This window comes from Eublepharis macularius, chromosome 16 (genome assembly GCF_028583425.1).
Source record: "Eublepharis macularius isolate TG4126 chromosome 16, MPM_Emac_v1.0, whole genome shotgun sequence".
Lineage (NCBI taxonomy): Eukaryota > Metazoa > Chordata > Lepidosauria > Squamata > Eublepharidae > Eublepharis > Eublepharis macularius.
Window position 1 is genome coordinate 32,023,821 of NC_072805.1, and position 26,315 is coordinate 32,050,135.

General features: G+C 44.7%; 1 protein-coding gene across 1 annotated transcript; it reads left to right on the forward strand.

The window, feature by feature from the left end:
- The first annotated feature begins 4,528 nt into the window (after positions 1 to 4,528).
- On the forward strand, positions 4,529 to 25,984 carry AARS1 (alanyl-tRNA synthetase 1). Its single transcript, XM_055000688.1, has 21 exons — positions 4,529 to 4,592; positions 6,276 to 6,436; positions 7,398 to 7,586; positions 9,741 to 9,886; positions 10,311 to 10,502; positions 11,936 to 12,080; positions 12,350 to 12,495; positions 13,823 to 13,931; positions 14,028 to 14,178; positions 14,368 to 14,492; positions 15,729 to 15,873; positions 17,211 to 17,392; positions 17,666 to 17,779; positions 18,330 to 18,536; positions 19,413 to 19,597; positions 20,018 to 20,126; positions 20,581 to 20,694; positions 21,516 to 21,635; positions 22,155 to 22,241; positions 23,507 to 23,620; positions 25,228 to 25,984. Exons 2-21 carry the CDS (start codon positions 6,296 to 6,298, stop codon positions 25,411 to 25,413), a joined length of 2,907 nt encoding a protein of 968 aa, XP_054856663.1. The 5' UTR covers positions 4,529 to 4,592; positions 6,276 to 6,295; the 3' UTR covers positions 25,414 to 25,984.
- Positions 25,985 to 26,315: the final 331 nt, after the last annotated feature.

The window sequence follows — 26,315 nt, forward strand, 5'->3', positions numbered from 1 at the left end:
TCTGCCGCTCATGAGTGGCAGAAGAATGGGCGCTTTCAGTTTCAAATGTCCTGCCGTCGGCTTCAGCCGATGCATCTTGCAGAGATCAGTTACCCTGGAAGAAATGGCCATTTTGGAAGGGGAATTGGAAGGAGGTGTGCAAGGGAAAGGAGCTGCAGGGAAAGGGGCACTTTAACTTTTAAATCCCCACATTTGCTTCAGCTGACAGGCAGGGAGCCTCCTGTCAGCTGAAGCAAGCCATGAGGGTTTAATGTACTTCTTTCCACATAGCTTCCAAGCCGAGCAGAAAGGGGCGATTTAACTTTTAAACTTGCACACCCTCTTTCAAATCCCCCTTCCAAAATGGCCATTTCCTCCAGGGGAACTGATCTCGATCTGGAGATCAGGGGGCGGGGCCACCGGACAAGTGACTGTTTTCAAGAGGTTCCGGAACTCCGTTCCACTGTGTTCCTGCTGAAAAAAAGCCCTGAGTTCTTATCTCTGCAAGTAACTGGCTACTTACGAGATGGATATTCGATAACAAACCGTAAAGTCTGGTGAAGATTATGAAATGAGGTTTTAACTCAGGGAAGAACAGGCACTTTGTTAATGATTATCATGACCTGTATATGTTGTATATGTGGATCCGTGTTATTTGATTTTGTACAATGGTGGATTTCTCAGAATACACATGACAACTGCCATTCACACATTCTTAAGGGCCTTTTTTTGTCATAAAGCAGTTCTTTTTAATGAGGGGTGGGGCCTGCACTGAGTGCCATGTTGCCAAGACTGATGGGCCTCCATTTTGTTGGCACTAGTCCCTATCATTTTGGTTGGCACCTGGACAGAATGCCTTTGCCAGATCTGGAATGTTCTTCTAGATTTTTATAGACTCTCTAGGGGGAAATGGAGGTGGGCTGGGAAAAGAAATATAAGGCTGAGACTAAATACTCAATATGACTGAATCTGAGCCCACTGAGAGAATGTGTTGGCTCATCAAGGAAGGAGCTAGGGTTGCCAGCTTTGGGTTAAGAGATTCCTGGAGATTTTGAGGGGAGGCATTTCAGCTCGGTATAATGCCACCGAGTCCACCTTCCACAGCTGCCATTTTCCCCAGGGGAACTGCTCTTTGACGCCTGTCAGTTGTAATTCTGGGAGATCTCCAGCCACCGGATGAAGGGTGGGAACTGTAGAAGGATCCAGCACAGCACATTCAAGGTCATTATGTTGTCTATCTTGACATAATCAAGGCTCCAGTCCAGGCAACAGTTGCCTTTTCCCCTTCATAACAAAGAATTCTTTTATATCAGTTCTAGAGTTGCTAGCGTCCAGGTGGAGCCTGGAGATCCCCCACACTCCCAAGGCTGGACCCCCAAATTTCCAGGAATTTCCAAACCTGGAATTGACAGACTTAATCATTTTAGGCCAACCAGATTCTTCTCAGCCAGCTCTTGTTCAAATGGCCCAATCAAGCCACCAGATGCCACTTCACTTTGGCTGTCTCCTGCACCAGTCAGAAGTGCCATTTCTCACTTTCCCCTTCTCTGGGCAAACTTGCTAAAGTGAACATTTGCTTGGCTATTGTGCTCAGTTGCCTATAATGAAGTCCCGCGCACAGTATCAAATAGCACACTGCCACTCTGCAATGTGCACCTGCTAGCCAAGACTTGACTCTTATGAACCTCAACCTGGTTCCGATGACTTTTCTAGCTCTAACGAAGCTCCAAGACCAGGCTAAGCCTTCAAGGATCATCTCTCTACTCACAGGGAGAACAGGACAGAAAATCACAAAGCCCCACAGAGATGAATAGGGTTTCTCCTCCAAAAGAATCAACTGATTGGCTTAGCAGCAGCCAGAATGACAAAAAAGCACCTATCCATGCAAGGGGGTGTGATTGTAACAAGGTTGATAAAACACTGTGGGTGGAGTTAAGATTACTTTTTCCAGAAGTAAGCAGGGGAAGAGAAATAGGATAGCCCCATGTCAGGCCAACATGGCTCAGAAGAATCTATGAAGAACTGCGAGCCATTCAACTTGGGAACCAGTTTAGTCAGGTTGCATTAATACTGTGCTATTTGAACTCTTGCATCCTCTCATGGTGTCTGAAATCCTTCCCTGGTTCACTTTGTCCACACAAGCAATTATATGCAACTTCCCCCTTCCTCTCTTTTACAAATGAAATCAATCTTTTTATTTAAGGGAGCATAAAATTTGTGGACTGCAGATCTCTCATGAAGTGGGCTTTAGTTCATAACATTTTATAGCACAACAGGTCTTTATGATGCCATGATATTCTTTTTTGGAGTCATACTAACATAGCTATGCCCAAGAATAGGAAGACAGATATTATGGTGCATCTCTAGCAGGCCACTTCACTCCGCCTCTTCTATTTGGCATAAGGCTGTTCGCATTGGTAAATCTGCAAGTTTGCTAGAGCCTGGAGATTACCCACTGGTATAAGGGGAAAGAAGGGATAACGAAGGGTTTATGACCAGGGTTAGGCAATCCCTGGCACCTATGCATGCAGGCAGGCAGGCATGTGTCTTAAATTTAGCTAGGCTTTGTGTATTTGTAAATAGGCCTAGAACATCTAGGATGGGATAGACTAAAAACAAAATAAGCTTTGACTCAACAAATACATATGCAAATAAATAACCTTTCTCTCAGATGTTGCTTAATATTTACTTCTTCCTCTACCTTCCTTATTTCTCCTACCTGATATTATTTAAATATCCCAGCTGTGTTGGACAGTTTGAAGATCATGACCAGGGACATATTGGCCTATGAGAGCACTTTATTTATAGGCACAAGATAACTTTTGACATTATATTCTCCACCCTTCTACTTTCATAGATTTCTTCAACCTGTGGTGTTTTTAAACATCCTTTTTGCTAACTTATGCACCAGAAATTCTTTTACCTTGTGGAGCTAACAGCTGAAAAGTGCCTGCCTACCTTTCCTACTGTCTGCATCCAACAGAAAAAAATACATTGTTTTAGCTGCTATTGCTTCTTTCCAATATTTTGCACTTCTGCTACCTCTTTCTTGAAATTGAACAAAGAAAGCAACTGAATAAAGATCAATTTAGTATTGTCAGACTCCAAAGCATGTTTACATCAGTTTGCCTTTCCCATGTCGAATGCTAATGCAAAGGAATAATTTCTGATACACTATGTATGCTACATTAAACAACCCTTTGAATAGGCCATGTGGCATGAAGTCAACATGCATACAAAATTGTTGATTAATTAGGATTGTCAGCTTTTAAACTGGTTTCTCCAACTGTAATTTTAATATCAGTTTGAGCCACAGCAATTATCAGGTGATGTTATTTAGCTCTGTGCCATGAAAACTTTCAACTGGCCATTACTACCTATTTATCCTCTATTAAAAGGTCAGGAGGACCTTTTTTGCCTGGATAGTCACTAACCTAGTAAAGTCAGCTGGGGAAGGCACCCATTCTGTATGATTTTGTAAAGATGTACAATTTAGGCAAGTGTTCAGCTCTGTCTACTTGGTAATATTTTTTACCCTTCCATTCCTACAAGCAGTTGGGGTGACATGCATGGCTTTCCTTTCCCCTTTTTATGCTTACAATAACCCCTGTGAAGTATATTAGGTTATGGTTGCCAATCTCTACGTGAGACTTGGGAGATCTGGAATTACGACAGATCTTCAGACTACAGATATTAGTTCCCCTAGAGAAAATGGCAACTTCAGAGGGCAGACTTTATGATATACCATAGAGTCTAGGTGTTATGTGTCCCCAAATTGCCCCTTCACATGTATCATCCCCAAATCTCCAGGAATTTCCTATGCTGGAGTTGGTAACCCTCATGATTGGCCCAAGTACCTTTAAATATCATTTCAAGAAGGATTCTAAGCATGATTTCTCAAGAAAAAGTTCTTTCTGGGATTTCCTTCCTGGTGTTTTGATTTGCAAAGTATAAATTGATATCCACTAACAGTCATTTAATTGCCGATATAGTTGAAAGTTATTCCCACCTCCCTTCTCTGCTATTTAAAAGCATAGGTGCTTATGGGGAAAATGGAAATTTTGTAATCCATGTATAATGTAAATTTGATTTGGGGGTGGCCATTACTCCATATTAACTGAAGCAATGGCCTTGTGTGCATGGCACACTTAGCTCAAGTGTTCCTTGTATGCCTTCCCCAGCAGTTTCATTGTGGCGGAGAAGGAGTAGTTGTATAATGTGCCATGTTCGCAAGGCACATTATTTTCTAATAATAGAAAAGTAACGAGGAAATAGGCGAGAAATTTTTTGAAAAGATTTAAAAGCCGTTTCTCGTCAGAGAACAACTTTGCCCACAATGGCAGCCCCCGTCTCGCCCTCAGCCCTTTTGTGGCCCACGTGACCACCCTTTCAGAGCCGTTGCATCAGCCGCTCTAAAGTCCCTGCTTCACCGTGACGTTTGCAAAGCCGCCATTCCTGGGCGGAGAGAGATTGACAGGCCGGATTTTTGCCCAATTACTAGCCAGTTCTGAGATGTAGTTGCTAGTCATGTGGGCGTGGCAGTGCCGCAGCAGGTTTGGATGCACGGTGGCAGCATTGCAGCAGCTGCTGGAGGAAGGGCTGCTAAGAGACGGGTAGGAATGGGAAGTGGGGTGTGATTGCAGGATAGGGGGATAAATAAATGAATGAATGAATGAATGAATGAATGAATGAATGAATGAATGAAGTTTGGCTGAGGATCCTTGGGAACTAGGAACCTTGGGAAGCTGGTTCCTAGTTTCTTCGATAAGATCTGCATTAGGGCCAAGGCTGCATGTATGGCTACCAACTTCTCGGTGGTGCCTGGAGGTCTCCTGGAATTACAGCAGACTTCCAGACCACAGAGAACAGTTCCCCTGGAAGAAATGGCTGCTTTGGAGGTGGATTATATGGTATTATGGCATTATGCCCTGCTGAGGTCCCTCCCCGCCCAAACTCTGCCCTCTCCAGGCTCCACCCCCCCAAATCTCCAGGAATTTCTTGACCTGGAGCTGGCAACCCTACTCCACCCCCAAATCTCCAGGAGTCTCTCAACCTGGAGTTGGCAACCCTAGACCAGCCGCAGAGGATGCTAGAAGTGTAGTTCATGCCAAGGGATGTGTGTGAGTGGGAAATAAAGTGGGATGTGAGCGTTACCGATTGCAGAGTGTACCAATGTGGTCCGTGTTCCAGATTTGGTGGGAGGAGGGTCTAAAGCCAGCAGGGTACATTGGTAGTTTGATTTTATTGTGGCAGAAATGAATGTCTCTGGATGCATGGCTGAATAAAGATGACGGTTTGCCAAGTGGTAGCTTCTTGTGGTTGAAAACTAGGCATCTGTATTTGCCTGCCTGCTATGGTATGGAGGAAGAATCTCTCCACTCTTCTGTTACTGATCAGGAATCCTGTAAAGTGGGATTGTAAGAACCTCCACTCTATATACTTTAGATGCACTGTATGTGTAAGTAAATACATGCGTGAAACAACTTGGGAAATAGATCATACGTATATGACCTATTTCCCAAGTGGTTTTAGGCTTATCAAGGTTAACTTATCACTTGCCACATCATTCTTTGTATTTAGATGCTATAGTATAGTGATTAGAGGATCAGATTAGGGTCTGGGAGGCCCAGGTTCAAATCACCATTCTTCTATGGAAGTGCACCTTGAGTCAGCCATACCCTCTCAGCCTAACCTACCTCACAGGGTTGTTGTGAGGATAAAAAGGAGAAGAAGAGAAGGTCGTCAGCCTTTTTGGACTCCCATTGGGAAGGAAAGTGTGGTACAAATGAAGCAAATGGTAAAACAAGCTTACAGTTCTCTACATTGTCATCTATAACTTCTTGCATTCTCATAAACAAAAATGAATTGTTACAAGGGTAGCTTCATCAGCTGAAAACCATTCTCAAATGAAGAATATATGATTGTTCTTTTGGAGTTCATATTAGTAATTCTGCAAGAGGTAGCAAAATTCAGACTGGCAGAGATTATATGGAGAACAAACACCTCTTCATGTGGACTTGGTTCATAAACTGGATTGTCTGGAGGGTGGTTTAGTTAACTTTGGGGATCTCCCTCCTTTCATATGACCCCAGGCGTACCAGGGCAAGACTGTTTTGAGATAGAACATTATTAGGCCTGAATTTCACAACGCTTGTGGCCTCTTAGCATTTATTCCAGTTGTATTCGATAACAGTTACTGCCGCAACCTGAAATTCTGGCTCCAAGTGCTACATCTTGTCCTTATATAGAAAATTAGCATTGCCTTCAAGTCTTGTCTTTTCTTTTTCCTGGGCCAGTGTTGAGCGGCGCTCTGAAGATGGAGTCTTTAACAGCCAGCCAGATCCGTCAAAGGTTCATCAACTTCTTCGTGGAGAACCGGCACACATATGTGCACTCTTCGGCCACCATCCCACTGGATGACCCCACTCTACTCTTTGCCAATGCGGGCATGAATCAGGTTGGACATTATAAAGATTTAGATTGTTACATTTCATTTGTTTAAACATCAACCGTAAATCATTGCAAAAGCCCACTTCTTCAGAAGAGGAGAACAACTTAAAAATGTATGCTGACACCAATATAATGGCCTAGATTGGTCTCCGGCACACTGAATAGCTATATCACTTATGGGTAGCATGGAGAGAGCAAATGAAGATTTTTTTTCCTTCTCTGGTACTATTAGAATTTGAGATTTTCCTGTTATCAGTTGTAGCTTTACTATGGTCTAAGGAAAGTACAATGTCACCCAGTGCATAGTGAGGGCGGTAGATCTCCAGCGTTTTGAAGCAGGATTCACTTCTAATCTTAGGACTGGATCCAGACTAAATCCTCCTTCACACTGCAGATCCCCTCGTGTCATTCCTCAGGGTTGCCTTTTCTCCCAAAAGCTCCATTTAGGGAAGATCAGTGAGCTGCAATGGGAGGGAGGAGCCCGGAAAGTTCCATTCTGCCACTGGAAAATTTAGTCTGGGTCTGACCTTTGCTCTGCTTTTGAGGACCTGCTTATGAAATAACTCCATGCTACTTTCTACCCCCCCTAACATAAAATGCAAAAATCTTACAACTGTTACCATTAAACAAGTTTATATTTTATTTTTTTATAAATATATAGCAATGTTTGTTTATTTTATTTACTTTATGGGTACCCAAAGCAAGCAGCAGGCTGTATTTCATGGCCGTTTTGCATATTTGTGTGGAAGCAAATCCAGATTTGCCATTGAGCCTGCAGTCTTTCAAGAAAGGTTGTTATTCCCATGCAACAGATTGAGGGAGACTGGTTGTGCCCCTCCCTGCCTCTACAGAACCCAGGTGGTCCAGATTTCTTTGATGGTTCCACATCAACTTGCCTGTACCAGAAGGCCTTTCTCTGTCCAGTTGCTTCTTGTGAATCGAACATGGTCTCCTTGTTTCTCTCCTAGTTCAAACCCATCTTCCTCAACACTATCGACCCTTCCCACCCCATGGCGAAGCTGACGAGGGCAGCCAATACTCAGAAGTGCATTCGGGCTGGCGGGAAGCACAACGATTTGGATGACGTTGGCAAGGATGTCTACCATCACACTTTCTTCGAGATGCTGGGCTCCTGGTCTTTTGGGGATTACTTCAAGGTACAGTTATAACCCTGGGCTTGGGGTGGGAGTGGGGGCGGGGGCAGGGGGCGGGGTCAGTTCTAACCAAGACTACAGGCAACTAGCTAGTTGGTACCTTGGGTGGTCAGAAGCTCAGCAGAAAGGCAGGAATATCCCTATTTTAAATACATAAACAGTGCTTGCAAGCTCTTCTCGACCACTGAGGTGGCAAGCCTATATCTGGCTACGCGTCTGCAGTTTCCTCTTTTCAAAAACAGTATTTTCAGTACTCAAATAATTCTGGTTCTAAATCTGAGTCTAGGCAGTACCACTTCAGATTGCAAGTGTGGGCTAGAATCCTTCTTCTTGACGTGACTTTTCAGGGTGCAGGGAATTTTTTTTTCATACAGAAATAGCTAATCAGATTTTTTCATACAGAAATAGCTAATCAGATAGCTAATCCTTACTTGCTTGTAATTGATTGCTTCCATATGCAAAGAAAATCCCTGTACCTAGAAAGCGAGCATCTCAGGATTATAGCCTGCACTTGCAATCTGAAGTGATCTTGTTTAGACCAGGGTTCCCCAACATGGTGCCCTCCAACAGCCTTCCTTGTGCCTACTAAGTGTTTTTAAAAAGTGGGCAGGGCCAGGTGAGGCTTTTGTCCAGCAAGGCTTCTGATTGGCCACTCAAGATTTGATTGGCTGTGCAGATTTTTAAAAATGTTGCTTTGGCAGCCACTGCTATCACAGCATAAGGATCTTCACTGTATAACTGAAGAGAAGCTGCGGCAGCCATTTTGTGGTAGCCATTTTGTAGCTGCGCCCACCACACTGTGTCAGAATTCCAAAGGTGCTCACAGGCTCAAAAAGATTGGGTACCCTTGGTCTAGACACAGATATAGCTCCTCATTGCAGAACCAGGATTTCATAAGTAGTGGAAATACTCCATTTTTTAAAACAAAATCTTTCTCATACCACATGCAGATACACACAATATATACAATTGTAAATTGACAGCTTTACTTACAGGAAGATTATCATCAAACCCCAATGGCTCTCCGTCTCTGCATATGCGGTGCCTCAGTTACTGAGGATCTTCTACATTACACTTTATTTTGTCCCATGTATGCAAAGGTTAGAGCTAAATTTCTTGCTAACTTGTTAGTGGGGCGTAACTTTACCTCTGATACTGACAAATTAGTTTTTTTGTTTTCTGATACTGATTCATTTGTCACTAGCAGAGCATCCCTGTTTGCCTTAGCTGCAAAAAAGATTAGGGCCAAGATTGTTTCCTCAGAAACCTAACTTTTTTCATAACTATCTGGTATTTATTAAGGTTCCATTTTAATTGTATTTTATTTTTATTATTTTAATAACTGTATTTTATGCTTGTAAGATAGATTTCTATTTTTACTGTTCTTAACTTTGTATTGTGACGACCCTTGGCCATATACAATTAAACCTATTAATTATAAATAAGGTTGTGTGATTATTATAGCTGCAACCAATCAGCAGCAACCTTTATTGGCATTACATCCATATTAACAAAAACACTAGACACAACCAGAACTCAGTCTACAAATACACAACCCGCCTCATAGATGCAGGATACCAAAATTTAGCTACAGTTTTAATAACATTTTGGTTCTGAGTAGCCAATAGGAAGATAACTTTACATTTATCAGATTTTCCAATTTGCTCTCTCAGCAGCGGGTCAATGAGGGTGGGACGTAGATCACAGTAATAAGTACAATACAATACAAGTCTGTGTCTTGCTGAGCACAAGTGCATAACCTGTTAGCATATGGCATTTTATGGAATCTCTCGTAAAGTATCGCAGAAGGTAGCGCATTAAACCAAGCTAATGAATAAGCTCTGCAATAATGTGGGGCTGTTAAAGAAGTGAGATATTCTGCCCTATACCCATGGGGTAAAACCCCCAAACCCAGGGGTGAACATCTGCCTTTTGCAAGACACCTGAGATTCTGAATCTCGATGTCAAGGAGCCTTTGTCTGATCAATGCATAAGCTGATTTTTCTGTGAGGGAAAAAGGGTGTGTGTAATGCTGTGAAATATATATCAATCCACTCATTGCTTCGACAAGTGTCGGCTACTGCAGGGTTAGGGAGGAAGAGGAAGAGGTTAGTAAACCATGCTGTGTGCCTTACCCCTGCTTTCTTCTTCATTCAGGAACTGGCCTGTAAATTTGCCCTGGACCTACTCACCAAGGAATTTGGCATCCCCATTGAGAGGCTTTACGTCACGTACTTTGGCGGAAATGAGGCAGCTGGCTTACAGCCAGATTTGGAATGCAAACAAATCTGGCTGGATCTTGGGTAAGTTGTGGGGAGTCCCAAGCTCCATAGAAAGTTGGCTGTGTGTTTTGGACAGCAAGAAATTCTGCTAAGTGGTAGATGATTCGGCAAGAGGGGAAGCCATCGGGAAGGCCCAGAGATGTTCCTGCCCAGAAAATTGAGAGAGATCAAAAAAGAGGCACAAACAGAATTCCTTCTGCTGTCTCCAGGCAGACGTAAACTGTCTGCCTCTTTCTTCCAGATGGTGTTTTAAGCATAGATGGGCTAATCAAATGAAAATGCTATCTTTTAAAAATAGGAAACCAACTAATTAGGTCCCAGGGATCCAGACCCTCTTATATTCAAAACATTCCTTTTAAACGTGTGTAAAGAGCCTGTGAATTACAAACACTTTCTCCTGTGTTTTGCCAGTCGTGTCACTCACTGGCCGTTTTCTCCTCTGTAGTCTGGCAGAGAGCCGGATCCTTCCAGGCAGCATGAAGGATAACTTCTGGGAAATGGGTGACACGGGGCCTTGCGGACCTTGCAGCGAGATCCATTACGACCGGATCGGGGACCGAGACGCTTCACATCTTGTCAATCAAGATGATCCAAACGTGTTGGAGATCTGGAACCTGGTGTTCATACAGTTTAACAGGTGATGCAAGCATTCCTCTCCTTCCACGTATATGTGTGTTTGTACCTGCCTACTTATCTTTTAGTTTCCCATGTTAAATAAAGACATGTTGTCATCTATACCACAATCTGGGTGCCAACTAACGATGTCAATCATTGTAATTGCTTTCCAATTCAACTTACTTTTTTCACAGTATATTAAAAATCACTTACTGAAAGGAGCTGTAGCCACTTTCAGGATAGGTGACATGTTTGCTGAGTGCCTTTCATCTTAAGGGATATTCAGAAAAAATCCAAGGGGTGCTTCCATTAGCCCGACATAACCGTGGTTCTATCAACTGAGTTTCCTAGCTCAGGATGACATGAATCATAGTCTGGTCTATTATCTATTACATTTTATCCCTCCTTGCCTTCAAGGAGCTCAGGGCACAGTTTGTGTTTCTCCCCTCCATCTTCTTGTCCTGAAAACACCCCTTCGAGGCGGGTTTGGGAGCAGCTGGCCCAGGGTCTCCCAGTGAACGTTGTGGCTGAAGGGGGTTTGCATCCAGGGCTTTCCCAAGCCTAGACCAACGCTTTAAACATGACATTACTGTGATCTGCTAATTTGCTAGCATTTCCATCTTGCGTCAGCCTGGTGGCAAATGGGCTTTCTCTGATTACGGAACCAGTTTCCTTCTGGGATTCAGCACGACACATTTTCTTGGATTTTTTTGTTAATTCTAGCTTGCTGGCCATAAATTTGGTTGTTCTCTTTTAAATTGTGCTAACAATTTTATTATTATTTTATTGCAACTCTCCTTCAACACTTGTTATTCGAAATTTTCCATATCAACAAAAATTCCTGCCTTAGAGCTCCTCTATGGTTGTTTTCCTTGGCTAGGAAGAATCCAAAGACAAGAATGCAATCTACACAATACCTTTTATTAGGGGCAGCAGAAAGCCATGTGCAGAATTTCCCAAGTTTACTGGAACTTTTCATCAGGTTGGATGAAGAGTTCTGTTGAACCTGGAGAAAGCTTGCACACTGTTACGTATTGGTCCTAATAAAAAGCTTGCATGCTACTATGTGTTGGTCCTAATAAAAAGTCATATGTGTTCTTGTTTCTGGATTTTGCTTTTTGGTCAACATGGCTGTAAATAACTTTGGATTAGGGAGAGGTTATGGGAAATAACCATAGGTTTTACCCCAGATTGGTTTTAGTTTACAACTGCATTTATAGGTCCTCCCGGGCTGCGCATACTCTGACTTTATATATCCAGTGGCACCAGCTAGAGCAGGAAAAGAGCAGCTATTCATGCAAGGGGGAGTGATTGTAACAAGACTGATAAAATCCTGGGAACGGGGTTATTTCTATAACCCGTGGCATTTTTGGATTGCTTTGAGGAATGGGGAAAGGCATGGGCCCCTGTTCATGTTTCCCGCATTACAAAGGTGTGTCTCTTTCCACTATACAGAGAATCTGATGGAACCCTGAAGCCTCTCCCCAAGAAGAGCATTGACACTGGGATGGGTCTCGAGAGGCTGGTGTCCGTGCTGCAGAACAAGATGTCCAACTATGACACAGATCTCTTTGTGCCCTACTTTGAGGCTATCCAGAAGGTATTTGGCCCAAATGCATTGTGGGTGAATGCCTGTCTGCAGATTGGCTATGAGTTCTCTCTCCTGCTGTTCACAGAACAGGCTCTGTGCCTAGATCATTGTTGCAGTGAAGCACACCTTTCTCCCACTGAGCTTCACTGCCAGTCCTAGCTGGATATATTTTTTCCTTTGTTTTAGAATGTACTAGAGTGATCTTCCATGCATTTCTCGTGAATGGAACTGTACGTCTCTCCCCAACTCTTGAACATCACCTTATTTCTTCTTCCTAGGGTACCGGTTGCAGGCCATACACTGGGCAGGTTGGCGAGGAGGATGTAGATGGCATCGATATGGCATATCGCGTCCTGGCTGACCATGCCCGAACCATCACTGTGGCCCTTTCGGACGGCGGCAGGCCCGATAACACTGGCCGAGGGTGAGGGAACTGTGGGATTCAGCTATTTAACCTGGGCCATGTTGGTTGTGTGGGTCTAGTATGGAGCTGGGGACTAACAGGGCAATCTTAAGAAGAGTTACTGCAGTCTAAACCCAGTGAGTTTAGACTGGAGTAATTCTTAGGATTGCATTGTAAAGCTTGGATCCTATGCCATGCATCCATTTGCAGTCCCCTCTTTGATTATTGAGGAAGGAGTAACAGCGCTTCATGTGTTCTAAGCATTGTAGGAGTGTTGGCTGCACACCTTTGCTTGTCTGGACCGGACCACTGTTATTTTTCTATCCGAGAATGAACTCCACCTCCTGAGGACGATAACCTTAATCACTGTTTTGAGAATGAAAGGTGTATCGAGCCCTTAAACTAGCTAAGAGCTATTGACTTTTTAATAATATAATAACATTTGATCCCGCATTACAAAGTCAACTTAACACCCACTCAGAGTGGTTTACAAAGTATGTTGTTATTATCCTCAAAACAATCACCCTGTGAGGTAGGGGGGGACTGAGACTTCTGAGAGCTTTGACTGACCCAAGGTCACCCAGCTAGCTACAAGTGGAGGAGTGGGGAATCCAATCTAGTTCTCCAGATTAGAGTCCTGCCGCTCATAACCACTACACCAAACTGGCTCTCGCAGATAACATCACCATCTAATTTATAAGCTGAGTGAGGCAAGGTTGGAAGTTGTTATTCATGGATAACTGCTTGTAGGAAACCCTGAAAGAAAAGCCATGTAAGATTTAAGACTACCTAAATTGATGCAATATGGTGTACAAAGGTCTGAGTTTTCCAGAACTTTTTGTCATGCTGTTGTTGTTTTTTAAAGGATCCTCACAAAACCCCTCTGTGGGGTAGGTTAGGCTGGCCCGAGGCCACCCAATGAGCTTCCATAGCAGAGTGGGAATTTGAACCTGGGAGTCCCAGATCCTAGTCCAGTGCTCTAACCACTGTACCACTATGCCTCTCTGACCTTAAGGTCTGTTTTTCAGCGTCCTCTGTAGGATGCTTTGTTCAGTCCAGAATATGGTTATGCAATAGTTTCAAGTAAGTAACCTTGTTGATCTGCAGTAGACCAACAGGACTGGTATCTGAAGAAGGGAGCTCTGACTGTTGAAAGCTTATACCCTGAAAGTCTCTTAAGGTGCTGCTGGACTCAGGTCCTGCTATAATAACCAATAGTTAATCAAATGTCCCTTGATAGTGCAGGAAGAAGTTAAGGGCAGTGCCTGTGAATCCTGGCTCTGAAGAGATTTTGCTTCCTTGGTTGCAAATCTGGCTAACCCCCTGCCCCCTCTTTCCCTTAACGCAGGTACGTTCTGAGGCGCATCCTTCGCCGTGCCGTGCGCTATGCCCACGAGAAGCTGAATGCCCGCAAAGGGTTCTTCGCGACCCTGGTGGACGTGGTGGTAGAGTCTCTGGTAAATTCCTTTCTGTTGCGAGGCTTCGGGGGTTTCACAGGGTATGGAGCAAGGAAGAGAGGGTCAGTTGTTCTGACTAAAGCCTTGTTCCCTCAGGGTGGGGCCTTCCCTGAACTGAAGAAGGATCCTGACATGGTGAAAGACATTATAAACGAAGAGGAAGTTCAGTTCCTGAAGACGCTGAATAGAGGGCGCCGCATCCTTGACAGGAAGATTCAGAGCTTGGGAGACAATAAAACGATTCCTGGTACGGAACTGAACATTGTAGAGTTTGAGAGAGAGTGTTGTACAGTGGTTAATGCGCCGGACCAGGGTCTGGGAGACCCCAGTTCAAATCCCTACTCTCTCATGGAAGCTCACTGGGCGACTTCGAGCTGATTGGGTACTATTCCAGCTATTTCACTCTTGGCTTTCTTACTCGCCTTTCTCTGTTCAGGAGACACTGCCTGGCTGCTGTATGACACCTACGGTTTCCCTGTGGATCTTACGGGACTGATTGCAGAGGAGAAAGGCTTGAAACTTGACATGGAAGGCTTTGAGGAGGAGAGGAAGGCCGCCCAGGTAAGGCTTGGCTGCTACTTATTCAGGATCCATAGGGAGCACTGATTGACTGCATCGACCTGTTGTGCAAAATTTGTGCATCTCACTTTCTCTGCATTTCACAAAAGCTGTTCACAACCAAAGTTCTGGAATGGTCAGAGGTGCAAACCTTTGGGCATGAGACAAAAGGCGCTTTGCCCTTCGGCTCTTAATCCACATCTTGCATCTTTGGAGGAATCGGCTTCTGAATCTGGGAGAAGTCCCAAGGCATAATTTTTGTTTTTGGTTTAGCTACATTGCACATCTTATTGTTATAAGCTACTCTGGTTCCATTTGGGAAGAAAAGCAGGGCACAAGTATTCAAATCAATAAATAACTTTTTAAAAAAAGAAATGCAGATAAGTTTAAAGAAATGCAGATAAGTGCTAAACGTACTTAAAACAGCCAATGTCACAATGAAAGACTACTCACCCCGTTTTGTGTAAACCCCTCAAAATAGCACACTTTATTCTGCTGTAGAGGTATAATATATAGGGCACACCTCATAAAAGCCAGAAATAGGAGAACTGTTAACAGGATTCGTGTTAAATGGGCACGAGGGAGGGGATAATAAGCAACATTCCATTCTAACATAGCTAAGGATGCCTACACAAAGTAACACCATGAAAACAATTTGGCAGCGTGAAAAGCACCTTAGCTTTCATTTGAACATGGATGAATACATCAGTGGATAAATGTAGTGAGAGTCATTGCATAGACAAGACATTGCATGGACAAGGTCCAGATAGTCAAACGCCTGTGGTAAAAGAGGAGCTTCTTTGTTGTGCGTTAGTGTGTTTCTCTTTATGCCAGCATAAGGGAACCTTCATACTTACAGAGATGCAGAGCTTTTTAAAGAGCTGGCCGCTGACTGCTCCATCTCCTTCTTCTATAGATCTGCAACCCTCCTACCCTGAAAGGGCTTTCAGTTTAGACATTTCAGTGTATTCAGCCTTGCTGGCCTTATAAGGGCAACCCTAAATTCAGATGTAGCGTCCTAGTAAGTGGGACGCTTAATTTCCTAGTAAGTGGGATGCTTAATTTCCTGGTGATGGTTGGAAAGCTGAGATGGACATTCTGCAGGGCTTGGAATCCGCTTCATTAGTTGGCCTGCCCCAGCTTTTCCGCTGCTGTTTTCTAGTCGCCAAGGAGTAGGGCAAGGGGATTTGTTGACCTCCATTTCCTGCCTTTCACCCTTGGGTTTGTTACTGTTCCCAGCTAAAATCCCAGGGCAGAGGAGGTGGTGATGAAGACCTCATCATGTTGGATATCTACGCTATTGAAGAACTCCGGTCCAGAGGTCTGGAGGTCACGGACGACTCTCTCAAGTACAGCTACACATCAGATCCCAGTGGCACTTATGGTAGGTTACAGGCTGCTCCCTTCCAGATCTCACTGTGTTGCCATGATGTCTGTCTTGGAACACGGCGAAAACGAGTTGCCTTTTGTCAAATTCTGTGCTTTCTGCACCTTCTGTCCTCTAAAATCCTGTATCCAAAGGCATTGTAACATAGCGGTTAAGTGGTTGGGCTGCAAATCAGCACTCTGCTGGTTGGAATCCCACAGTTGCCATGAGCTCTGCAGGAGGCCTTGGGTAAGCCACTCCTCTCAGCCCCGGCTGTATTGTGGGGATAATAATAACACTGACTTTGTTCACTGCTCTGAGTGGTGCACTAATCTGTCTAGAAGAGTGGTATATAAGCACTGTGGTTGTTGATGATGTTATCTATCATTAGGCACAGCTTCTGGAATTAGAAGACTATAAACTTGAATTTTTGTAACACCAAAGCAGGATTTTCTTTCTAATTCATTCTCTTTCTACTTAAGGCAAATGTTTTAAGGTTCCTGTAGACCCACAGAATGGCCCCTTGGTCAGTGTTTTGATTAAGGATGCAGTGTTGAGCTGATCAGTTAAAGATCTGTTGATTAAGATGAAACTCCTATTTCATTGAACAGTTGTTTCGCCCCAAAAGTTCCTTTTTATAAATGAAAATATTTGCAGATCTATTGGCAGCTGCCTCCCAAAGAGGCATTTGTCCTCCTATCTCATAAACGCATTACCCAAGAGCCGGTGTGCCATAATGGATAGTGTCAGACCTAGAACCCTGAGAGATCTAAGTTTGAGTTCCCACTTCTACCATGGAAGCTTGCTTGGGTGATCTTGGGCCAGTCCCATTCACTGAGCCTAACCTACCACATAGCAGGATTGTCGTGAGAACAACAGAGGCGAGGAGAATGACGTTCTAAGTTTAAGCGCCCTTGGGGAGAAAAGCGGGATATAAAGAAATAAATGCAAATGCGTCTTCTGAGACGGTGTATTTATACACCGCAGCAGAAAAAAACAAAAATGGATTTTTTTTCTTTCAGATTTGATAAATTAACTGATCGATTAAAATCTATACAGTAAATTGATTAAGACCTCTTTAGTTAAGTGACCGCACTAAGTTTTGACCCGTCATCAGAATTCTTAAAGTAGCTGCCATCCTGTGACTTCTTGTGCCTCTCAAATACAACGTTTCTGCCGACATACGGTGCGTTCCTAAGCCGAGTTACACCCTTCTAAGCCCGCTGACTTGCATGGATAAACTCAATTGTGATTGCCAGTCTCTCTGTGTTACTCTCTGTTGTCTAGCATGATTTTGAAATAAAAGGAGTTTTGTGCCCCAATTTCCACCACTCCCCCCCCCCCGCAACCTGCAGAGTTTGAGAGTCCCGTGGCCACGGTGAAAGCCCTCCGCCGGGAGAAGAAGTTTGTGGAAGAAGTGTCTACAGGCCAGGAGTGTGGGGTCGTACTGGATCAGACCTGCTTTTATGCCGAGCAGGGAGGACAGATCTACGATGAGGGTTATCTCGTTAAGGAGGACGAAGACAGCGATGAGGATGTATGTTGTTGCTGTGACTTTGGCATTCAGAGATTCATTACAGGGGGATGGGCGTTTGCAGGGGGCATCGTTGAACATTATCCCATTGTTTGCTTCAGTGTTGAGGATTGCGATGTCACGCCTGCATCTGCTTCCCCCCCCTGCAAAACAATATTGGGTCCTGGAATCTGGCTGCTTCCCAAGTTTTCCAGATCTGTGACTGGGTTGGGTGTCTTGACTCTCTTCCTGCCCTTGCTAATATAGGCTGCTACTGTTTGTTTTTGGTATTTGCAGAAGACAGAATTCACAGTGAAAAATGTCCAAGTGCGCGGAGGCTACGTGCTCCACATAGGCACAGTCTATGGCAACCTCAAAGTAGGAGACACTGTTCGGCTGTACGTGGATGAGGTGAGCTTATTGCCAGAGCGAGGTCCCATGAACACTGCTCTGGATTCACTTGTTAGCTATCTGAAGCTAAGATTTCTTCCTGTTTTGATCTGGGGATGCTGAGGAGTCTTTGGCTGCGTTATCTTTTTAAAATTGGCTTACATTTAAACAGGCGGGATACGTTTTTGTAAATAAATGCATTTGTGGGGTGAACAGCTTGGGGTCTGGAGCTGGATTGTAGTGTTGCGCTAGGGACTTGAGAAAAATGAAGAAATGCACATTTAAGTGATGCACAGTTATGTGATGCATGTTTGAACTGGCTTTTAATTTTTCTGGATTTTTGAAAACATGATCACTGTTGGGTAGAACTTTTTTATCAAATCAAGGTTAAAATTTGGTAGGGCCACAAAGAATTAAATCAAGTTGCTTTGTGGGCCAGATCTGGCTTGCAGATGACTAGCTGTCAGCATGAGTTTAGGTCACCAGTTGCAGGATCCCCGTTTTCTTAATTTTTTAAAATATATATTGTGCATGCCCACCATCCTGATTCATATCTGTCTTTGCTGTGCAGCCAAGGAGGAGACCAATCATGAGCAACCACACATCCACCCATATCCTCAACTTTGCTTTACGAGCTGTACTGGGGGAGGCTGACCAACGAGGGTCCTTGGTTGCCCCAGACCGACTGCGGTTTGACTTCACCGCCAAGGGAGCCATGTCCACCAAGGAAATCAAGAAGGCAGAGGAGATTGCCAATCGTATGATTCAGGAAGCCAAGGTATGGTGGGGTGATGATTTGGCCTCTGGGGCTGGGGTTGAGGGTTGGAATCCCTAGGGTGTTCAACAACTTTCTTGCACCCTGCTTGTGTGAAGTAGACAGAGCTGTGCTCCAAGTCCTTGACACAGGTGTGTGTGCTTCATGGCTCTAGAGGCTGTCACTGTGTATGTGTTTTAAAGACTGTACCTTTTCCTATCAAGATTCTCTAGAAACCAATCCCATGACATGGAAACGTTCTCTTCCATTGAGCAGTTACTGGATTTCTCACTGACCCTGTTCGCAAGTTACAGTGAACAGATGTAAATAGAGGGGGGCACAGACGGGGAAAAACCCGTGGGTCCGTGGTCCATGGTGTTTCATGGACCACGAATTTTTCACGGTCCACCCCCAGTTCACGAACCAACTGGTCGTTGGTCTGGGGCCACCAGTCAGCTGGAGCAAGGGGGGGTTAAATGTTAAAGCACTCCCGGCACCACTTGCCAGCAGCACCGGGAAGCTTTAACAGACCATAGACCTACAGACTGGCAAAAAGTCCATGGGTCCATGGAAAACGGGTGTCCCACGACCCGCTGGTTCATGAACACTGAACTGGCCAAGTCCATGAAAAATTTTGGTCCGTTTTCCATTTCGTGCCCATCTCTAAAGCTTTTTTTATGCACATTGAGTAATTCTCATTTTACATTTAACACTTGTACAGCTGGACATGTGAATATGGACCCCATTTTTATCCAGGTTCTAATCCCCAGTTTAATACGTAAAGGGAATGCCTTTTGGCTCTTTTGTACGAACAGATGTATGCCCATACATGCAGGATGTACATTCATGCATTGTATTATGTGAACAGGACTTTTAACCTTCTTGCGGTCAATTCTCCAGGTTGTCTATGCCAAGGACTGCCCTCTGGCAGCAGCTAAAGCCATCCAAGGTCTGCGAGCTGTGTTTGACGAGACATACCCTGACCCTGTGCGCGTTGTCTCTATCGGCATACCCGTGGAGGACATGTTGGCTGACCCCTCCAGTGCTGCTGGCGCAATCACGTCTGTCGAATTCTGTGGGGGAACGTAAGTACTGCAAGAGGAAGAGAGATTCTGAACCACAGAAAGAGGGGTTACACATGTGTGGAATTCTCTGTAGAACGGGGATACTTAGAAACTGCTACATGTGGGTTTGCAAGGTTCTGTCCTGATTTGAATCATCTGTAACCTGGTTTGTAAGCTTAGTGGGTGCTTACTATTGTGTATGAAACAGTGCAAGTTGTTAATTTCTTTCAGTAGCAATAATGGCAAGTGTGGTAGCTTGCTTGTGTGTGCAAAGCCACAGAGATGCAGGCAACATGGCTTTCTTTCAATGAAAGGATCTGTGGCAAAGCTTAGGTTTGCTTGTTCCCAATGGATCTCTCACCAGTGGTTCTAAATAAATTTGCGAAGGCAGAAGAAAAAATGAAAATCACGTGAGATTTCTCCATATCTGATGTTTCACAGGCACTTGCAGAATTCCAGCCACGCCGGATCCTTTGTGATTGTGTCAGAGGAAGCAATTGCCAAAGGTATCCGGAGGATAGTGGCCATCACTGGAGCAGAAGCCCAGAAGGTGAGCAGAAAAAGAGAGGGCAGGAGCTTTGGGAAGGGGGGAGGGCACTTACCCAGATGATTCCTCGGTTGTAGAGCATCCGCTTTGCATGTGGAAGGTCCTAGGTTTTAATCTTTGGCATCTCCAGTTAAAGTCTTGAGTAGTAGGGCTGGGAAAGATGTTTGCCTGGAAACCTTAAGAGAGCTGCTAGCAGATAGAGTAGACAGTCTTGGTCTAGACTGACCAATGGTCTGATTCCATATAAGATAGCTCCATATGTCAAAATCAAGTCAACAAGTTTCTATTCCTTCAAACTTGCATGTGCATACCTACATTAATGTGTACTGGCCCCATTTAGCTGTGAGGCAGAGAATGCAACACGTAGGGGCTACCAGCTGTCACCACTTATTGCTCATTAGCAAGTGAAAGATTCCCTTTTTGTGTCACCGCCGATCGTCAAACTTCTCTTTCCCAGGCCCTGAGGAAAGCAGACAGCCTTAAGAAATTGCTCGCCGACCTGGAAGCTAAGGTGAAGGTGCAGACCGCTCCCAATAAGGAAGTCCAGCGTGAGATCGCAGACCTCAATGAGGTACGAGACAGCGTGGCTACTCTTGGTGGGGGAAGAGGATTGCAGCACCTTCCCCAGAATTCTCCAGCCTAGTTGTTCTTTGGAGAGCCGCAAAGGCAGTGCTATGTTGCCAAAGGCTGAATTGGAGAGGCTGCTGGGTGTGAAGTGTAAATAGGTGAGGCTGTGATGTGCTGTGCACCAACACAACCCAGGATCTGTATCCAAGGAAGCCAAATTCAGTATTCAAAGTAATATTTTCCTAAAATGACGTTCCATAGTTGTGTTCCTAGAAGCCATGGCTGAGGAACATATTATGCAAAGCATTGAATTAAACCCTTAATTGTCCTCCCCGGGAAGCCATTTTGACATCTGTAATACATTATGCAAAGTAATATATTTCATAATTGCATGATTGTATGCCTAGAAGCTGTGAATCAAGGTGTTCTTCTATGCAAAGCAGTGAATCAGGCCCTTAATGTCATTCCCAGGGAAGTCCTATTCTGAGACCTGTAATGCATGATGCTGAGTAATATATTTTCATAACTCTTCTTTGCATAATTATGCTCCTAAAAGCCATGGGAGAGGAACCAAGAAGGTATACCAAACAGTGAATCGGGTCCTTTATAGGCACTCATTAAAAAGCCATAGGGGCTAGATGCTTGTTTGTTTTTAACAGAAGCTGAGATTCTTGAGATTATAAACTCAACATGATGCGCTAAATTCTGCCCCGGTCTGCTGGGTCTGACCACAGATGCACACAACTTAGTGCCTTACCTGTAACAATGGACATACAACCGCTTGGGGCACCTTGTGGAAACTTCAAATTCTTCTTCCATTTGCAGACCCTGGCTACTGCTGTCATTCCTCAGTGGCAGAAGGATGAACTAAGAGAGGCCCTCAAAGCACTGAAGAAGGTTATGGACGATCTCGATCGTGCCAGCAAAGCCGACGTCCAGAAACGAGTGAGCTTGCCCTTTCTCTGCCCCTCCCGCTTCCTTTTGCGTCTCTTCCCCCTGGCTGTGTCATATATGAAGGGTGCCAGCATGCAGAAATTGCTGTAAGACAGGCAGGGGGTGAGCAGGAAAGGATTTTGTCTCTGCTCTTACTATTTTAAAGGGGAATGTAGCAGTTTCTTCGCAACCCTTTGTGTTGCATACCCCATGCTGGCTGAATATACAATAAAAGGTGATCTTGCAGCCCCATGATGGATCTTGGCTGTATCTAAGCAGTTCTGGAGTCTGGTCTGTGCCTGGATAGGAGACTGTTCAGGGACCCCTCCCCATCCCCCCTCCATAGATCGCCTTAAGTTCCATGGATGAAAGGATGAAAGTTGGTATCTGCTATGAACTGGAAGTAAATCAGGCAAGGCTGTTTCTCTTAGGTGTCTGATGGAATCTTGAAGGGTTCAGTGCCTATTAATAGGCAGTGTTCGTATCCATGGGCAACCTGGACTCTCTTTGAACATTTCCTTGTTCTCCCAGGTCCTTGACAAGACGAAACAACTTATCGAGACTCATCCCAACCAGCCACTGGTCATACTGGAGATGGAAAGCGGCGCTTCCGCAAAGGTAACCCAACTGAACAGCAGGATCAGCCCATCTCCCTGCCCTCATGAGGGTCTGCTATAAAGGAGAGGAAACAAGGGTGGCTGGTTTGTTTTTCTTGCCACAGCAGCTCCAGCGCAAACATGATGTAGGCCTGGAGAGGCAAGAATAGAATGAACTGCTTCCTGCTGCTGGTTTGGGAGCATCCAGTTCCTTTTTAGTGCAATACAGCAGTTAGCCATTTCCTTAGCTCAAGGATGTATGTTCAGCTTTGTGCTGGTTTCCAGATTTGCAGCTACCATCCGCTATTGTATCTGTTTTCATTGAATATCCTAACTGTTGATCATGTTGTGTTTTTGCTCTGTGGATGTCCTGGCTATTGACGTATGTTGCATTCACTTGCAGTAGGTAATCTGCCTTGGATCTCAGTGAGAAAGGTGGACTGTAAACAAACAATAATAATAATATATGGGTGCCGCCTGGTTGCATGTTTCCTACAAAAAGTGTCCAAAACAAAGGCAGGCATCTCATTTCTCTGGGGTGCCCGTTGACTTTTCAAGTAGCCATGCAGACGCCTTCCCCTGGTCTCTGGCATCCATGTGGAACATTGAGAACTAGCGTTGCCTAAGACAGTCTGTAGGTCTGCTCTTTGGAGGATAAGAGTGCCCCAAAACATCAAGCCTCGTTCCCAAATTTAGGAGGTCAGGAGTGGAATGTGCTGCCACATACTTCCATCAAACTCTCCCCTTCCCCAGAAACAGATGCAGCAACGCTTGAGTTTGTGGGGCCTGAAAGTTGCAGACCAAGTCCTGCATCTAGTTCCTGTGTCACTGGATGCTGTTTCTTCTCCTCCACTCTTGCTGCAGTCGGCACCTGTGCTCTTGGGAATGAAAATATCACACACAAACTTTTGCAGCTGCCACATACTTGAGAGACTGTGTTGATGAGGAATGCTGTGCTTGGCGTGGATTCAGACAGCAAGCGCCCACCCCAACGGCATGCTTTTTGCCAGTTTGGTGTAGCAGTTAAGAATGGCGGGACTCTAATCCGGAGAACCGGGTTTGATTCCCCACTCCTCCGCTTGAAGCCAGCTGGGTGACCTTGGGTCAGTCACAGCTCTCTCAGAGCTCTCTCAACCCCACCCACCTCACAGGATGATTGTCGTGAAGATAATAACAACACACTTTGTAAACCGCTCTGAGTGGATGTTAAGTTGTCCTGAAGGTGGTATATAAATCAAACGTTGTTGTTGTTGTTGCTGTTATAACCAGACACATGTCCTCCTGCAGGCGCTGAATGAATCCTTGAAGCTATTTAAGACTCACTCCCCTGAGACAGCAGCCATGCTTTTCACGGTGGATAACGAAGCCGGCAAGATCATCTGCTTGTGCCAAGTTCCTCAGGTAAAGCAGGGAGGAGAAGGGAGAGAGTTGGACCCTCGGGAGTCCATGGGGCACTGGAAGAAAGCAATAGGGGCCACTGAAGGCTGGACCCTGCGTTTTCTCCATGTGGATTGCTCAGGTGGTTGGCCTGCCTTAAGGCAATTCATAGCTCTGGAGTCATGAGAGCAGGCGGCATATTTTTGGCCGCTGTTGAATCTTTGTCAACTGGAGGCTTTTGCACTGGAGGACATATTCAGTGCCAGATTCCCTTCACTCCTTGATACATTTATTATCTGTAAGATGGTAATTTTTAAGCAGCCGTTTCCCAGAGAATCTTTTCATACTGTGCCCAGTCTGACATTGCAGGAGTTCTAGTATTTTTGGTACTTTCCAGCAGCCATCTGGGAAAGGTGTGAAAATCCAGAGGGGGTAGCCGTTCGTTTCTTCAAAAGAAGTTTTTATATCCTGCTCTTTCTCTCCTGCGCTCGGGATGGCTTACAAATAAAGCCACAAAAATTGGGAGGTGATAATGCACTGATTTGGTAATCACTTTGTTGGTTGCCAGTTGCTTTTCTGATTCGGTTCAAGCTGCTGCTTATTACCTACCCAGTTCTTCATGGCCCAGGGCCAGGGCCCACATGTCCACAGGAGCATCTCTCCTCCAGTTTCTCTGCTCCGTTCCTCTGGATGGAGTTTTTTGCAAAGTCCTTCCTGCAGATAACATCTGTTGCAGCCCATGCCTGGGGCCTTTTTGGTGGAACAGCCTATCGGAGGAAAAGAGCAAGAGTTCAGTAGCACCTGTAAGACTAACAAAACTTCTGGTAGGGTATCTGAAGAAGTGAGCTGTAACTCACTTGTAGGTGCTACTGGACTCTTGCTCTTTTCTACTGCTACAGACAAACTAACATGGCTACCCATCTTGATCTGTCTACCAGAGGAAGTTCTCTCTTTTGCATCCTCTCCTTTGCATCCTCGGGCTTTACAAAACAGGACTTTTTTAGAAGGGAGTATTTTTTTCGCAACTTAGGGTGCTTTGTTAATATTGTTTTATAGGTGCTTTAATGTTAAATATTTTAATTGTGATCTGCCTTCAGAAAGGCTGACTATAAATGCAGTTAAATAACTAATAATTAAAAACTAGTCTGGCAACAGACTACAAATACTTAATAGGGAGTACTTAAAACCAATTAATCATTAAATGCCTTCGTAGCACGAAAAATCTTAACACGCCCTATGAAAATAAAACAGTGCTCTCTGGATTTCCTCTGGAAGATTATTCCCCAGGGTGGGTTCTACAGTTGAAAACAACATGTGTCCTGGCAGTAACAGACCTGCCCAGTTGAGGGGATAACCAAAAGAGCTCAAATTGGTGCCTACTTGGGACGAGTAAACATGCCACAAGTAAATTTGGATGAGTAAATCTGCTACAGCAGATACAAGTAAGAAACTGATGTTATTGTGGCAGAAGCTTTTGGGAATTGAAAGGACACTTCAGGCATCAAAGAAGTGGGCTCTAGTATAGGAAAGCTTGTGCCACAACCAATCTTTCAGTCTTGAACACGCTACTGACGTTATGTTTTGAAATCAGTGGAAGACTCTAATGTGCTCTCTTGCACGCTCTTTCTCAGGAAGTGGCCGGCAGAGGACTGAAAGCCAGCGAATGGGTGCAACAGGTGTCAGGGCTGATGGACGGCAAAGGAGGCGGCAAAGACATTTCCGCTCAGGCTACGGGCAAAAATGTCGATTGCCTTGAAGAAGCCCTGAAGGTGGCCACGGACTTTGCTAAGCTCAGGCTGGGCGAGCTGAAGAACTGACCCCCGTCCGGGCACACACTGAAGAAGGGAATTCCTTGTCCACTAAGCCAGTAGGGTTTGGAGCTGACTTTAGTGACATTTGTGGAAATAAAGGCTACGGGCTCTTGTCCTTCTAAATTCACCAGCTTAGGCAGTGACCCAGATACAGAACAAAATGCCAGGACTGCACAGATTCTAATCTAGTTTCATGGTAATAATTGACCGGTCCCGTGATGCCTGTCAGTTATCTGTCAGTTAATATTTTTTGTGTGCAAAAATGTCTTTTGCTTTCTGAGATTGTCAGTTCAGCGCTGCTCTCCCCATACAGTTTAAAAGATCACAACCAAGAGTCTGCACACACAACCCCTGTCCATGCCTGGGCACCTGAGATGGTTGCTGTACCACGACCAGGCAGTGGGGTGAACATCAAAGCTGCTATTTATCCCTTCCTTATCTGTAACTGTGGCTGCCGTTGCTGCTGTTCATAGTATTAACCTGTGTTGTTTGTAGCAAAGCCTTAGGTGGACTGACTAACCCTGGCCTGAGGAACTGTGTCCGATAGGTTGAGTACTAAATAAAAGAACAGATGCAAGTGTGTCTGTGGGGATTTGTGGCTATCGGAACAAAGCGTGCAGGTGAGCTATTGCTTTATAAGGAGTGCCACCTACAGGGGCAATTTGTGCATGTCGGGGTTATATATATATTAGTATATTTGGGACATAGAAGGTGGGAGGAGATTGAATCACATGGTTGCCCACCATTACGGAGGAATGCTACGCTGGATTTTTTATTTTGCAGATTTCAAGCCTACATTTTTACAAATAAAATTGTCCTCAGAACAGCTTATGCACAAAAGAGACTGCACAAGGTATTGCGTTTAGTCCAGCAAGCATAATTGCTCATCTATATTTTGGAACTGCTAA

Bases quoted from the DNA above. Each gene is read 5' to 3' on its own strand.
- AARS1 (XM_055000688.1), top strand. From the start codon at position 6,296: ATGGAGTCTTTAACAGCCAGCCAGATCCGTCAAAGGTTCATCAACTTC. The intron at 10,503-11,935 runs GTGATGCAAGCA...TCCACTATACAG, and splicing joins GTGTTCATACAGTTTAACAG to AGAATCTGATGGAACCCTGA. The intron at 15,874-17,210 runs GTAGGTTACAGG...CGCAACCTGCAG, and splicing joins AGATCCCAGTGGCACTTATG to AGTTTGAGAGTCCCGTGGCC.